General features: G+C 37.9%; 3 protein-coding genes across 3 annotated transcripts; all 3 read left to right on the forward strand.

The window, feature by feature from the left end:
* The first annotated feature begins 2,209 nt into the window (after positions 1-2,209).
* LOC138932810 (uncharacterized) lies at positions 2,210-3,100 on the forward strand. The gene has a single exon (XM_070294994.1). It carries the CDS (start codon positions 2,210-2,212, stop codon positions 3,098-3,100), a length of 891 nt encoding a protein of 296 aa, XP_070151095.1.
* Positions 3,101-14,183: 11,083 nt separating this feature from the next.
* LOC138932815 (uncharacterized) lies at positions 14,184-14,744 on the forward strand. The gene has a single exon (XM_070295000.1). It carries the CDS (start codon positions 14,184-14,186, stop codon positions 14,742-14,744), a length of 561 nt encoding a protein of 186 aa, XP_070151101.1.
* A 466-nt stretch (positions 14,745-15,210) lies between these two features.
* On the forward strand, positions 15,211-15,996 carry LOC138932816 (uncharacterized). Its single transcript, XM_070295001.1, has one exon. The coding sequence runs from the start codon at positions 15,211-15,213 to the stop codon at positions 15,994-15,996; it is 786 nt and encodes a 261-aa protein (XP_070151102.1).
* Positions 15,997-16,862: the final 866 nt, after the last annotated feature.

Genomic DNA, 16,862 nt, shown 5'->3' on the forward strand with positions numbered 1-16,862 from the left:
TTACCAGACGACTGGATACCGAAGATTCTTCTTTTAAGGTCGTTTCATTGAATAATATTCCGTGCACATTGAAAGCTCTATTAGACACAGGTAGTCCTGTTTCTTTCATATCACCAATTGTGTACGGGAAATATTTTAATGACTCGAATATTGTTCTTAAAAAGCCATTGATTTCTTATCAATCTGTTTCTGGAAATTTAATTTTTATTCTTAGATCAATTGATATTCAAATTTGTTTAGAATGTCTTCCGAATTTTACTGGCAAGGTTAATTTTCTTGTGTTTCAAGATGATTCTTTTTTTGTAGATATTATAATAGGACGAGACTTTATAGCTGAAAATAATATAACTTTATATTTTCATCCGTCAAATAAAAAAGCAGATGATAGATTAAAGTTATTTAATGAAGTGGCATCTGCTGAAATATTAGAAGATCTTTCAATGAATGAAAATTCCGTTTATTCTGATATTAAAACAGATTTTGGAAATGAGATTGATCAGGAAGTAATAGCGATTATTAATGAAGTAGAGAATATGGAAGTTGAATTAACAGATAATGACCATCATGTGAAAGTAGCATTAAAAGATAATTCAATCTATGTTTATGCGCCGCGACGTTTTGCATGGGCAGAACGAATTCAAATCCGGGAAATAACTGACGATTTGCTAACACGTGGAATTATCAAACTTAGTGTTTCTCCGTACTGTGCTCGGGTAGTACTAATTCGTAAGAAAAATGGAACAATGCGTCTTTGTGTTGATTTACGCCCGTTAAACGATCGGGTTGTTAAACAAAAATACCCTTTTCCTTTAATCGAGGATTGTCTAGCACGGTTAACGAATAAAAAGATTTTTACTCTTTTAGATCTTAATGATGGATTTCACAATATTAAGATTCATCCTGACCATACAAAGTATTTTTCTTTTGCAACTCCTGATGATCAGTTTGAGTACAATCGCTTACCGTTTGGTTTTTGTGAATCTCCTGCTGAATTGCAACGGAGGATTATACAGATTTTACAGTCATTAATTCGGGAGGATAAAGTTATTGTCTATATTGATGATATTTTAATTCCATCCTCTTCAATTGAAGATAATCTTGAAACTTTATATAAAATTCTCATTTTGTTCAAACAAAATTCACTTGAATTGAATTTTAAAAAAAGTTTGTTTTTACGAAAGACCATAGAATATTTAGGATATATTGTATCGGCTTCCGGTATAACATTGAGTTCACGACATACAAATGCCATTAAAAACTTTCCATATCCTAAAAAAACAGTTGAGTTACAACGTTTCCTTGGTCTAACAAATTATTTTCGCAAGTTCATTGAAAATTACGCTTATATTGCAAAACCTCTACATAATCTATTACGAAAGTCAAATGATTTTATTTTTAATGACGAATGTCGACAAGCATTGATAATTTAAAGTTAGCATTAACCTCATATCCTGTTCTTCGTATTTATGATCCAAACACAGAAACGCAACTTCACACCGATGCAAGTTCGATAGCTTTAGCTGCTATTTTATTACAAAAACAGGATGCGAACAAATGGGCTCCAATTGCTTATTATAGTCAGACGACTAATAATGCTGAGTCTCGTTATTACAGTTTTGAATTAGAGATGTTAGCCGTGGTAAAAGCAATTGAAAGATTTCATATTTATTTATATGGTTTACATTTCACTATAATTACCGACTGTCACGCATTAGTATATGCAGTCACTAAGGCACATTTAAATCCACGAATATCACGTTGGACTCTAAAATTGCAATCTTACACATTTTCAGTGATACATCGACCGGGAATTAAAATGTCTCATGTTGATGCATTAAGTCGTGTTGTTGCACTGATTGACGCATTGCCTCTTGAAATGGAATTAGAATTTCGCCAACTGAAAGACCCTTTAATTAAAAGCATTGCTTTAGAATTAAAAAAAAACGATCATGATAAATTTATAATGATGAATGGATTAGTTTTTAGAAAAGGGCCAGACAAACCTCGATTTTATGTTCCAGAATCAATGGTTTCAAATGTGATACGTATTTATCACGATGAAATGGCGCATTGTGGTATGGAGAAAACCTTACAAGGAATTTAATGTAACTATTGGTTTCCTTCATTACGTAAGCGTGTACGATCTCATATTGACAATTGTATAATATGTTTATTGGCGAATTCAGCATCAAACTCATGTGAAGGTGAAATGCAAATAACGGAAAATCCTGCATTCCCCTTCCAAATTATTCATATGGATCATTTTGGTCCTATTGTTGATTCCGAACATGAATTTAAACATATTTTTATCGTGGTAGAGGCATTTACAAGATTTAGTTGGTTGTATCCTGTAAAAACTACAAATACTAAAGAAATTATAAAACATTTAATGTCCTTATTTCAAATATTTGGGAATCCAGAGATAATAGTACCTGATAGAGGATCTGCATTTACTTCACAAGAGTTCGAGAATTTTTTAAAGAAAAATAATATTAACCATAGATTAGTTGCTGTAGCTGCTCCGTGGGCAAATGGAATGGTTGAAAGGGTGAATAGATTTTTAAAATCATCCTTACAAAAGTTAATCGATGATTCTCAAGATTGGCATGATTGTCTTGGAACAGTTCAGTATGTTATTAATAATACATTCCATTTCTCTTTGAAAGCATTTCCGTCTAAGTTGCTCCTTGGATACGAGCAAAGAAATCATGCAGATTCCAGTTTAGTTAATTGTTTAAAGAAAATATCTAAAACAGATTTAAATTTTGATAATGTTAGACAAATAAGTCGTTTAATAGCATTGGAAGCTGTAGATAAAATTAAAAATTATAATAAAATATATTATGATAAACATCATTCAAAACCAACTCGTTACAAAATAGGTGATTATGTTCTTATTAGAGATACACTATTGAAATCTGGAGAAAACAGAAAATTTAAACCAAAATACAAAGGCCCATATCTCATAGCAAAGGTCTTCAATAAAAATAGATATGTTGTAACTGACATACCCGGATTCAACCTTTCATCCAGACCTTACAACTCAATTCTATCTTCGGATAGAATTAAACCCTATATTAAACCTGTTGTAAAAACTTGAATTTGTATATTTATATGTGTGTTAATTCCGAACTACTTTTATTGTAATGAATCAAATCATTCGAGACGAATGTTGTTTCAGGCTGGCCGAGATGTAAGATACTGGCAATCTCATAGTCAGAGAAATTACTAGTGGCGCTCGCGCATGCGCTTTATCGATAAATACAAGCGCTATATTCAAATCATGATAGCAACGCGTTTCCTTAGATACATAAACTATTTATTTTAACAAAAGAGAATTGTCATAGCAACAGGTGTGTTTTGGAGAGATCGGAGGGATGCCTGTGGGTCTTTGACCAAAAAACCGTGAATCAGATTGGACGTGTCTCGTTGTTCTCGTGTGATATGCTTAATTGATTAATCACATTTATATTCTGAGTCCGTTATTAATTCTGTGTTCGAGTTTATGAGTTGACCAATAAAAACGTGTTTCGATAAGTGCTTAAATTATTGCTTTATTCGATTTTTTTACGTTTACTATAATATTTATATATACAGTTTAATAATTCATGGTTCAACTGTTAAACTATTAATCTTTTGAAAAAGCCATTCTCCTGACAAACTACAAATTGACTCGCTGTCTTACAATATATTGTGTGTGTGCGTGCGTGCGTGCGTGCGTGCGTGCGTGCGTGCATGCGTGCGTGTGTGTGTGTGTGTGTGTGTGTGTGTGTGTGTGTGTGTGTGTGTGTACATTATGATAAAATCAAAAGAGATAATATGAACAATATTGTAATAAACCGCTTTCGCGAGGCGGTCGTGGATAACTCGGTCGGGATCCGGGGCTCGTGAAAGGGTATCGAGAGACGAACGAAAGATATGTTAGGTAGAATATAATTTATTACGTGTAAGTATGTGTGTATACAGAGTGAGTGTATGTGTATAAGCGCTGTATGTGTGTGAGCGTGTGCGCTGGTGTGTGAGCGAGATGATAAGCGAGCGAGTGCGTGTGCGAACGTGTAATATCTACGTGGGATTTACAATATATCGAAAGTATGTGGGTGTGATAGTGTGTATGCAGCAAAACGCCCTCGTGTATGTGTGAGTGTCGGAATTGTTTAGCGGGGTGGTCGTGTCGGTCGCGGTGCATCCGAATTACATGCACGGATTCACGGATGCACGGTGCGGAGCGCGATTTCGGCGATTCGAAAATATATCGATTATGAGAGCGGATTTAGATTTCGGCAGGGGCCGCTAACTACCGGGCGGTAATTTCGGTCGGGTCGGTGGGCGGTCCTTAAACGTGTTGGTATCGATCTGATTGCGTCGATCGATGTCGCGGCCGTGTTAGATCCTCCCCCTTAAGCGGGACTTAGCGCGCCGTATTAATGGCGAGTCCGATCGCGGTAATGGCGGTCGCGGAATCCCTGCGAGTTCGCGGATATCGCGGTATTGTTTCGTCGGGGATGGTTTTTTCCCGTGGAATGCAGGAGTGCAACGGCCGACGGGAACACCCGTCAATGGCAGGGAACTCCCTACCACTGGATGATCGCCGTTGCACGTAGGTGGACGGATGCGTGTGAGGTGTCGAGAACTCCCGACGGAGGCTGAGTACGCCCAACCTCGTGTTCCTCGGTCGCAAAGATTTCAAAGGATCGCTCTTAGAGATGCCGCAAACTCTCGGCGGAGGCTGGGTACTCCCAACCCCGTTTTCTCTCTCTTTGAGCGTGCTTTAGGATCGTTCTGGATTCCAGGCGTCGTACTGACTCTGGCGGTTGCGGAAGATCTGGTCTCGAGATAGAAAATTGGCTCTTATTTATACCGCTTTTTCCGGCGGGTGCGCGTGCGTAATATGCCTGACTGTTTTAAGGCATATTGTTTAATGTTGAACCGCCGCGCGCGACTCGGGTGGTTTCGGGAACGGTCGGTACGGTTACCCGAGCGCGGCGACGATTCCCGGTAAACAACGCGTCTTGACGGCGGTTATAAATTCGAACGCTTTTCTCTATATCTTAAAAATGGGCGCTCGGCGCCTCCGCATTATGCCCGACCGGTGTTTGTCGGGCGGCGGACTTCCGGCGGATCGACGGCCGGGTAACGGTGGAGGGATGCATCATTACAATATTATAGATTTGCATTCAAAATATGTATGCGACACAAACAGATATCTGTGTAAAGTCGTTGCTTCTATGAGACAATAGAACAGAAATAGAATAGAAATCCATCATATTTTCTGTCTCTACACATTTAACACATTGCTCTTTTCAAAGTATGCAAATATTCTTTGACAATATATAACTATAAAGCGGTAATATAACTATAAAGCGTTGGTAATATACCGACACTTTTAGTTACATTTAGATGAGGGTGCTAACTCATTGGAGATCGTCTGTCGCTCCGGCATCCTCTTAACAACTATGACGCAACTTATGAATAACATGCACCTCGCGAAACACGCATATTCTTCCTTCTGGGTAAACGCGAGAAGCATACGCGAACGCGTCACACCCTCACGCAATTCGTTCAATAATCGTGAAAAAAAGTCGCACCAAACGTGCACGCAAATTCTAGACGCGAATATTCACTAGAAAAATACAAAAGTAATATAACGAATTTACGCGACTCGAAGGTCGTCATCGATTAACGATCGTATTTTTGAGTGACTCTCGATTGCGCACATTACCGATCGGACACGACAATATTTCTCAATCGGACACAGACCTAATCGGACACAGGATCAGTCGGACACAGTCCCGATCGGACACAGGCTCGACCGGACACAGATCCAATCGGACACAGTTCCGATCGGACACATATGGTTGCAATCGGACACAGGCCCGATCGGACACAGGCTCGATCGGACACAGTATATCAGAAATATATAAGTTTGGGTTAGGTTATATCTTCCGGAAGTGGAGCCCTCCGTAAAGCGGGCGGAACATACTGCCTGCACGCATATACTTTTTAATGAGTAGTAAGGTTCCACATAGGTTTACAACTTTCCACGCGAAACGAGATTCAACGCAAACCTATGTGTCTAGTTTTCTGATAGTGGAGTCCCTCCGTAGGGGGGGGGGGGCGGAAGCCACTGTGTCCACGCATACATTTTCTCATCCACACAATGATTATAGGATGGACCTAGCTTTGCGATGAGGGCTGTGTCCGATAAGAACTGTGTCCGATTGAGCTTGTGTCCGATCGGGCCTGTGTCCGATCGGGCCTATGTCCGATTGCAACCATATGTGTCCAATCGGAATTGTGTCCGATTGGGTCTATGTCCAATCGGGCCTGTGTCCGATCGGGCCTGTGTCCGATTGCAACCATATGTGTCCGATTGGGTCTGTGTCCGATCGAGCCTGTGTCCGATCGGGACTGTGTCCGACCGAGCCTGTGGCCGATTGGGTCTGTGTCCGATTGACAAATATTGTCGTGTCCGATCGGTAATGTGCGCAATTGAGACTCACTCCTTATCGCTCGGTAATCGGATAGCGCACTCGTTAATCTCTCGACAGTCTACCGTATGTGACTTGTCGTTTGAGCCAATGTAGTGCAAACATCTGTAAAAAGAAATAATTTTTTATTTTTGTTCAGTTATTTCTATAATATTTTATTAAATATATACGTATCCATCGCAGATATATTTCTTGTGCTCTTTTTTGTTCAATTGCGAGCTCATGAGTCTGGATAGATTTTTGATCCATGCGAAGTATCCAACGTTGTTGTCTCCAACAAACAACAGGTTGACAGGGGTTTGTCTCTTTTTAGCTCGCTATCGGGACAATGATCTTTTCTTCGAAGTTCGAATTTTTTAATTTGATTCACAGTCACTGGCAACTCAACGTCCTGAAGATTCAGCACTGTCGTACAATGAGGATACGAAGATACTCGATAAACATAACTTTCAGCTAAATATAGAGCGGCAATCATAGACCACGCAAAACACGCATTGTCATTAGATTGCACGTTGATCACCGCTGTCTTCATTATTATCGTCCGCGGTAATTTTATATGACATCCCGCGCGCAAAGGATTATATTTATTTATATTTACAGTTAAATTGAATATTCGTGACAATACTCACCCGCTATCACTTTCTTGAAATTCTTTAAGCGATGCTAGAGTAGGCTCGACAACGAGCCGCACGTACCATTCGCGTAAATCGGATGTGCGAAAGAGTTCATAGTTTCTCGTATTGATACTTTTATTTGCGCGTTTATCACTCGTCACAAATTCGCCATTGAACACTGTATTAATTTTCACATTAAAGTGTTTTTTCAGCACGTTTTGCACGTGTTCGAGCGCAATGTCTTTGGCATCCTCAAAAAATTGACGAGGCTCGATGTGATTATGATTTATAATCGCACCAGTCAATATGCGGCTGTCGAACGCCGTATCGATCTCTCGCCAAATCAATCCGTATTGTCGCGTATTACATCCTGCACCCGCATGTACAAAACGCCTGCGTAACGAGTTCTTCAATCCCTCGATTTGTGAAATTCGGGCAATCAGCGATTGGCGAATCCCGATCAATAATCGTGGATGTTTGATTCGACTTTGCTCTTCCAACGATTCGATATATTCGTCGCATAGTTGCTCTCACGCAACGTACTCCTTTATCAAATTCACCCTTGCAGATTGCCCGCGCAGATTTCGTTCGGCACTGTTTTCCGCCATATTTCTAAATTTATGCCAAAAAATTTTGCAGAATGCGCTTATTAATAGATTTGGTCTCGGAACTCTTGGCAAAAATACTGACAGGGTGTGCCTCTTTACCTCGATTTTTTTTTATATTCTATCTTGATGTCTCTTTCCATCATGTGTATCATATTTCAACTAAATTTTTATTTTGCGGTTTGTCACGTATATTTTGAATGTCGATTATTGCATTTTTGTCGTCCAGAGATTATGTCAAATCCCAGGTGCACCGTAAAAATTTCAAATTACATGCTGATGTCCAAGTATGTTAGTGCAATTTAACCTTGACAATTATTCTTATATTTCACGATTTTCTCATGTCTTGACATGCGTGTTTGTATTTTGATATCTAAAAGTGATGATATCGCGCAGCAGCCGCACATGGGCGCTTGAAAATTTTATATTACATTGCATTTTTTGTGCATTTGGCTAAATCTCACACCTGGTGATGATGTCATCTCAGCCTAGATGCATCGCAAAGATATTAAATTACTTGTATATTAGCACAATTCAACCTTTATAATTATTCTTATATTTCACGAATTTGTCATGTCTTGACACGCGCGTTTGGATTCTGATATCTATGGGTGATATAATCTCGAAGAAGCCGCAAATTAGCGCTTGCAAATTTTATATTACATTGCATTTTTGTGCATTTGGTTAAATTGGAAGTGATGTCATCGCGAAGCAGCCATATATCGCCGCTTGAATAGAAAAAATATCGTGTCAGCAATAAGCCCCACTACACATTGCCCACTACACTAAGCCCAACTACTACATTTTGCAACGCTAATACATATTTTAGATATGTTTAATACGTTCAGTATTGCATCGACCACTTATGTGAAATGTTCATATAAAAATATATCCTATTGAAGGAAGCCGCATGTAGTATTACGTTCAGATTCAAGATTGTGATGAAACTTCACCGTGTAAGAAGAAGAAATGTAACAAGTAAGTTTTAATTAACTTAAAGAATTTTATACTCTTAAATATTTTTATATTTTTTAAATATTTTTATAAATAATATTTTATTATTCCTTAGCATTTCTTCCGAGCCTTGTCATGCAGTTCGTATACTTGGAAGACGATACGCCTTAACCCCGACATTATACAAATATTTGGACGTTGGAATAAACGTTGGAGCTGCATCTTGCGTGGAATTGGCTGTTGGCGACAATTGAGGCAATCAAATAATATTGCCTTTTGAAACATGGAAATCGTTGATGCAGAAATGTGCGGAAAGTGAACGACTTCTACAATCAACAGAAACCCCATTACGCATTCGAGATTTGACATTCGAAGTGATTAAAATATCTGATTCGAATATTATAAAAATAGGATTATTCAATAATTTTTTATGAAGCACCAACTCTATTATATTTATTCGATTTTGAAAAATGCATAAATTATGGTATATGTATTACTGGCTAAACGAAAATACTCATATTGTAAATGAAAAATTCAAACAATTTGTAACTAATTTACAACATAATAATATCACGAATGTATTTGACGCTGCAAAAGTGATACGTGAAAGTGATATGTTTAACGGCGAATCACTCATAGATTGCGAGTTATTGACATGTGCTGTAAATGATATTTTTTACGATACATGTAATAAATAAGTTATTTTTCTATTTATTTGTGAATTTAATTATTTATCCCATCCTTTACGTATGAATAAAACGATGTAATAGATATGCACAGTCTGCAAAACTTAGCATGCAAACGCTATCTCTCTCCCAAGTGCATGTCTCGCGCTATCCCTCTCTCTCTCTCTCTCTCTCTCTCTCTCTTTCTCTCTCTCTCTTTCTTTTTCTCTCTCTCTCTTTAACATATAGTCAGTCAAGTAAGAGTATGTTCGGCATAACTAGCAGTTGGTAGAAAATATCGCCCTAATTCTTTAGTGAGTAGATAGAGGGAGCCTTTGCCTTTGATGCATTGTCAAGAAAGATTCAGTAGACATTGAATTTTTGTCAGAGAAACACGTAAAGTGCCATGAGTGACGCGTACGCGTCGCGCTACGAGACTGTGTTCCTCTGTACCCATCCGAAAAGTGCGAAAATGTCTCATGCAGCGGCTGCTAAGTACATGGGGAAGTCGAAATCATTCATCAGTAAGTGGGTGCAGCGATATAAGGAGACAAAAACTGTCGATGACTTGCCGGAACGTGGCTCGATAGGCAAAGTGTCCCCTAAGGTCGATAAACTGATAATGAACTTGTTTTCCCGGAATCTTGACTTAACACTGCGTCAAGGAGCAGCAAAATTGAAGCAGAAAGGTTTTGATATATCATACGAAACTATCCAAACCATCTTCGTGCTGATGATATCAAATGGCGGAGTACAGTGAAGAAACCTTTGTTAAGTGAAAAACACGTGACGAAGCGACTCGCTTGGGCGAAGGAAAATATCGACCAAGATTGGAGCAATGTAATTTTTACGGACGAAGCTTCTGTTTGGGAGTATGTTATCGCCCCACGAGCCTGGTCAACCTCCATCAACAGGTTGGTACAGCGGATCGTTAAACACCCAATAAAGGTGCATCTTTGGGGCTGCTTCTTAAAACTGGGTTTCGGAGGTTTGCATCTGTTAACCTACAATCTGAATGCTCCGAAAATGCTCGAGATTTACAAGAAATCTTTGTTACCGGCTGCCTAACGTTGGTTCATCAATAAAAACGAGAACTGGATACTGCAGGAGGACAATGATCCCAAACACCGCAGCAAGCTCTGGTTTGAATGGAAAGAGCCGTCCGACATCGTTACACTTGATTGTCGTCGCAGTCGCCGATGCAAATCCAATTGAGAATGTGTGGGCATACATCAAGCACAAGCTTCGTGGGAGGAAAGTATTCACTTTGAAGCAGTTAACTAGAGAAATTCGTCGCATTTGGAGGTCCTTGCCGCATGAATACGCCGTTAACTTAGTTGAAAACATGCCTCGGAGATGCCAGGCAATTATCGACGCCGGTGGTGACTGGACACATTATTAATACAATTGCATCTTTGTTCTGATCGAGTACAATACACCCACGTATTTGAAAATTTTGTTCAATAAATTTTTCTACAAATTAACCCGAACACGCTCTTACTTAACTGATTATGTACCATAGACGCTATCTTTCTCCAACGTGTATGCGAATGCCATCCTTTTCCCATGCAATATCATTAGCCCTATGCGGACGCCTCGCACTATCTCTCTCGCACCTACTCGCGCACGCATGCGTTCTCGCTTCCCCGCGGACCCCTTGCCAACCGGTTTCGCCATGGTCCTCTCCCATTTACCGCGGATCTCACGGCTACAGGTTTTGCCGTGGTTACCCTCTCCCCTCTCCGCAGACCCCTCGTCAACCAGTTTCGCCACAGTTCCTCTTCCCCCCACTTCAAGGATTCCTCGCCAACCGGTTTGGCCGCTGCTCCTCCCCCCGCGTGATGTCATATTACCGACCCGGTTTCCCACGCCCCCTACTCCCCCCTCCCCCCACAGAGGATCTTGGCTTAGAACCGGCCTAGATACACTACTATCGTATCAATCGAAATAGTCACTATCCACTTCAACACACTTCTCCCAACGTAATACAAATGCTTTTTACGTAAAAATCAGAAAAGCGAGATGCAAGAAATTGGACGCACTGTTTATATCATTTTCCATTTGGAATACTTTCTCACTTAAAAAGCTATCCAAATGCTTAAAAAAATGGTAATCTGTCGAAAGAATACGCATTTTTACCTTTCCTTATTCTCCTGAATAAGGAAGAAGAAAAGATACGTATTGAACAGTCGGCATTACTCAGATGCGGTGTGTTATTGCTCCATAATAATGTTAGACCGCATTTTGTAAAACAAACTGTAAATAAATTAGCATAATAAAAATACGAAGTTCTCCCTCGCTCTCCTTATTCTCCTAAGCTTTCTCCGCCAGACTATCATTTTTTTAAGTACTTGGATAACTTTTTAAATGAGAAAGTATTCCAAACGAAAAGTGACATAAAAAATGCATTCTCAACGAATTTCTTGCATCTCGCTTTTTCGATCTCTACATAAAAGGCATTAAAGCGCCTGTGTATCACGTTGAAAGAAGTATGTTGAAGTGGACGGAGATTATTTTGATTGATACAGTATATACAAAATGTGTCGAGTAAAAGTTTAAATTCAAAATTCAAAAATGATCATTTCATCTGCAACAATCTGATAATTAAAAATTAAATTAAGCAAAAATTAAAGTTAGGTTTTTGGGTTCGCAATTTTATTGTTCTTTTTCAGTTTTGTTGGTAATATACATGAAGAGAAAATATATATCGCGCTTTTTATATACAGTAATTATATAACATCTCTTCGCAAAACAATCTAATAATAATGATTCAAAAAATATATTTTGTTTGTTAGTGACATCTTCGTTGAAAGATCCAATTTCAGGATGGATAGATAATTTTAATGGTCTTGTAGGGCTCTTTTGTTTCGGAGGCAAAGGATTATTACGAGTAACTTATGCTAGTAACTATATTTCACAAAATGACATAGACATTGTCATCAACAGTATAATTCTCGTAATTTGGAAACTTGGATTGACAACGTACGATCATCAACTTATATGTATATTAACACATTTTTAGCTCTATATTAAGGGGCATACCCGTTTGAAACCTCAAAAAATGAGTACATTTTCTAGATTTTTTTACAGCGCAACGATTTGATAAAGATTTTTAATTTTTGTATGATATGATATAATATTATTAACTACTTAATTTTTAGCTTAAAAAATTTTTTTCTTTTTTAATTAATAGGAATATTTGCAGCAGTCTTCCAAATTTTAGATGGGTGCATAAAAGCATTTCTAGATTATATTTGTTCGGGAGTCGACCTCGCCAAGATCGCCCGAATCTAACGAGAAACGCTCAAAGATGAGCGAGAAGCTATGTGTAGCGCGAATTCGTAGATCCGCTGAAGGAAAGGGTTGAGATGATAAACTCACGTATATATTAATTTGATGAAAGCTTTATTCAATATACTGGGAGTGAGCCACGATGCGTATTTCGCGATAACGATCTTCGTATATGTCTGTTTCGTTGTTGCCCTTTCCACGTTTCGGAAATCTTAAACAACTTCTTGCTAGAGGTTCTCGCGCGGAAGGAAATCTTGCACGCGGCCGTCGGAAATCTCAAGTGCGTGGCAAAGGACAGTCGCGGTACGATTAACTCGATCGTCGGCTCTCGCACTTCCCACTTTCATACATTCACAATATCTTAGCATTAACGGAGTAAAGAATACAGTATGAGATATAACCGAATTGACCGCCGCGAGAATATGAACGCGATCGGATGCGAGACAATTCGGTAGCATGTTGAGACGAGTAAGCAGGGCCGGCGCAAGGCAGGTTCAGCGCGTTCGCCGGAATCCGGCCCCGCGTTTTGAGAGGCCCCGCGGTCTACGAAAATTACCCAATTAAAAAACACCGATTTTGATTAACTTTTTACAGAATGATGATACCATTAACAGATGCAAGACATTTTTTTAGTAGCGATGATTCAGTTTAAAGGAGTGACAAAAATCATCAAAGTTCAGTGTAACTCCATAAAGTCCTCATATCCTGGAAACTGCTTTAGATAAAAAAATCCAGGCGCTTTCAGAGAAATGTACTTTTTAGAGAAATTAAACTACATCAATAGTTTTTTGCAAAAGTCATACATGATTACAGATTTTGTACTTTCTTTGAATTTTTTGCCCCTTGAAAGCGAATTATGGATGCGAAAAAATATTACTTGGATTTGTTTAAAAAACTGCTTAAAAAAATAGAGATAAGACTCCCCAATTTTTGGAAGTCTGTGAACGAGTCGCAGCTCCTACGAACTTGCATAGGAACTGGGCATAGCAACGCCTGACACTTATTAGTGGTTGTGTGTCAGTTGCCGTCTTGCGGTTCATATGTTTTAAACAAAAATGCATCAGGCTATTGCATTGCTACGGTCTTCGATGCTGAGCGTTAGTCAATCTCTCGACGCGTGGCAAGGACTGTGATCGTTACGTTTCGGTAAATTTAAGACGACGAATATTTTTCAAAGTTATATTGTGGTATAAACCGTGACATATATTTTCAAAACGTTTGATTTCTGGTAAGTATTTTTTTTCAATTATTTCCCCTCTTTTAAGTTAAAATCAACCCTAACTGAAATCGCGTCGCAGAAAAAACGTATGGCAGTCATACAAATGAAATCCAATACATATAACTAGTCGAGAATTTGAATTCGTTATTATTAAATTAATTTCGCCCCAAATGTTAAAATTTCGATAAAGTGAGCAAGAACAGAGAAATGTTTCAACTATATACAAACTAATGAAATATGTAATTTATCCTATCTTGCAGTAAATGTTTTTTGGCACGCGATTTTATTCATTTTTGTAACAGACAAAATTTTATACACAGAAATATGTTTTTTTAAGAACCGCTATGGCTAGCAGGGATAGAGATCGTAGACGGAAATACTTAAGTGGGGCTGAAAAACTGAAACGGAAGAAGCAGCAAGACGATTATATTAAACAGCAAAGAAACAACATTTTGAAGTATGTAATTGAAACTACTAGTCATTCAAGACAGCCAAACGAAGGTGAAGAACATACGGCAATGAATCAGATCCCTTTGGAAAAGGAAAATCAAGAGTTGAATACACCTGTGAAGGAAAATGAAGAAGACACCAACGAAACTGAATTGGACGAAAATGGAAACAATAGAAAAACGAGCGATTGTGAAACTCATCAAGAAAAAGATATTGAAAATATAGAAATTGAAGCACAAAAAGAAGAAAACAGAAATTTCGACATTGAAGATCCTAGCACGTGGCCAATTGACAGAACACAACAAACAGTAAATTTAATAGTTCAGCATGGTCCTGTACAAGTTACTCAATTTAACTTCCCTAAGAACGAAAATAAGGAGTTTTTCTGCAACATATTTTACAAGAATACTGACGAATGGACAAAGGACAACACGAAGATGGCTAATTTATTCTAAATCTAAAGATAAGGTTTACTGTTTCGCTTGTAAATTATTTTCCACTACTGATATTTCATTGGGGGCAGACGGATTTTGCGATTGGTCTCATTTAACACAGCGAATCAAAATGCACGAACGATCTGCGGTACATTTACGAGCTATAAGCAAGTGGCTTCAAACTGAACGAAATTTTCGTACTGGCAATCTACTTGATAAAGAGTGCGAACATTTTTTAAGACTTGAAACGGCACGATACGAACAAGTTTTCCAAAGAATAATTGCTGTTATTTTATATTTGGCGCAACATAATTTAGCTTTCCGAGGAAGTTCCGATACTTTGTACACACCGCACAATGGTAATTTTTTAGGTTTAATACAATTAATTGCAAAATTTGATTCTGTTCTAAATGATCATTTAAACAGAACAGCCATAAAAGGGCATCATTATTTATCGCATTCAATTCAAAACGAATTAATAAGTACAATGGCGAATAAAGTACAAAAAGTAATTATCGATGCAATAAGGAGAGCAAAATATTATTCCATTTTATTGGATTGTACACCAGATGTGAACCATCAAGAGCAATTATCGGTTGTTCTTCGTTATGTCAACATAACAGACGAGGAGGTTGAAATCAAGGAACATTTTATCAAATTTGAAATAGTTCACGATACAACAGGAAAAGGACTATCTGAAACTATCATGCTCATTCTGGATCAGTTGGGAATAAAAATATCCGACTATCGCGGACGTTTTGATAGTGTAAAGGCTATTCAATTTCAAGTTTGCCAATTTCGAAATGCCTTGATCGAAATTGACAACAACGCATCTGACAATAAATTGAAAATTGAGATTTTGTCTATAGTGCGCAAGATAAATGAATTTGAATTTATTGCCAGTCTTATCATTTGGTACGAAATATTATCAAAAATTAACATCGTCAGCAAAGTATTGCAAAATCAAAAGATGCAAATCGATTTGGCCACGAAGCATCTGAAAAGTTTTAACGTATTCTTTGCGGAATACAGAAATGAAGCATTTAGCAAAGCTATGATCGCAGCAAATGAAGTTGCAAAGGAAATGGACATAACACCAGATTTCAAATCATCATACAGGGGCAAAAAACGGAAATTATTCGATTATGAAGGACAGGATGAATCATCGACGATCAGCGACAAAGAATACTTCCGTGTACATTACTTTTTAAAAATAATAGATACTGCGTTAGTATCCTTTAAAAGTAGATTCGAATTATATGCGAATCACTAAAATATTTTTGGTTTTCTATACATGAATGAGATTGGAAATTTAGATGATGAATATATTTATATATATATATATATATATATATATATATTAAAGTGTTGTCAAGATCTTCACTTACATTTGGAAGGAGATTTCGACGGAACTGAAATGTTTGAAGAAATTAAGATATTCCGGTCAATAACTCAAACCAATTATTCGACTTTAGATTTGATGAATTACCTTGTAAAGAACAATCTCTCGGAAGCATATCCTAATTTATTAATCGCATTACAAATTATGTTAACGACGCTAGTAACCGTGGCTTCAGCAGAACGTAATTTCTCGCGGTTGAAACTAATAAAAAATTATCTGCGATCATCGATAAGCCAAGAGAGATTTTCATTTCTGGCTATTCTGTCAATAGAAAGTGAAGTAGCAAATTCAATCGATTTTGATGATGTTATCAAAGATTTGGCGTCGAAAAAAAGCGAGAAAAAGCGAGAAAAATTATTTAATATTATTATTGGATTGTGTGTGTGTGTGTATTATTATTTAATATTCATCTTATAAAAAATATATAATATGTAACAGCATTTGTAAATAAATAATTCCTCGTTGTAAAATTTAAGTGTAGGATTTGAATGTGTATTCAGGCCCAGCAAAATTTTTGAACCGGCCCCGCAAAAAGTCACGCCGGCCCTGCGAGTAAGCCACTGTAACTCCAACACGGGCGAGAATAGAGAAAGAGAATTGATCGAGATCGATGATCGTCGACCGGCTCCAATCTTCGTTACAGGCAGACTAAATCGATCGATTGCGGAAGCTCGTGCTCAGCCGATAGAAATAACAAGTGTTTTTCGGCATCGAATGTTTTAGAACTAGGTGTTTTT

The sequence above is a fragment of the Polyergus mexicanus genome, unplaced genomic scaffold (assembly GCF_030449975.1).
Source record: "Polyergus mexicanus isolate NDT 795.1 unplaced genomic scaffold, iyPolMexi1.0 SCAF_4, whole genome shotgun sequence".
Classification (NCBI taxonomy): Eukaryota; Metazoa; Arthropoda; class Insecta; order Hymenoptera; family Formicidae; genus Polyergus; species Polyergus mexicanus.

What these genes read in the sequence shown, in the direction of transcription:
- LOC138932810 (XM_070294994.1), top strand. Translation starts at nt 2,210, where the DNA reads ATGCAAATAACGGAAAATCCTGCATTCCCCTTCCAAATTATTCATATG.
- LOC138932815 (XM_070295000.1), top strand. Translation starts at nt 14,184, where the DNA reads ATGGCTAGCAGGGATAGAGATCGTAGACGGAAATACTTAAGTGGGGCT.
- LOC138932816 (XM_070295001.1), top strand. Translation starts at nt 15,211, where the DNA reads ATGGCGAATAAAGTACAAAAAGTAATTATCGATGCAATAAGGAGAGCA.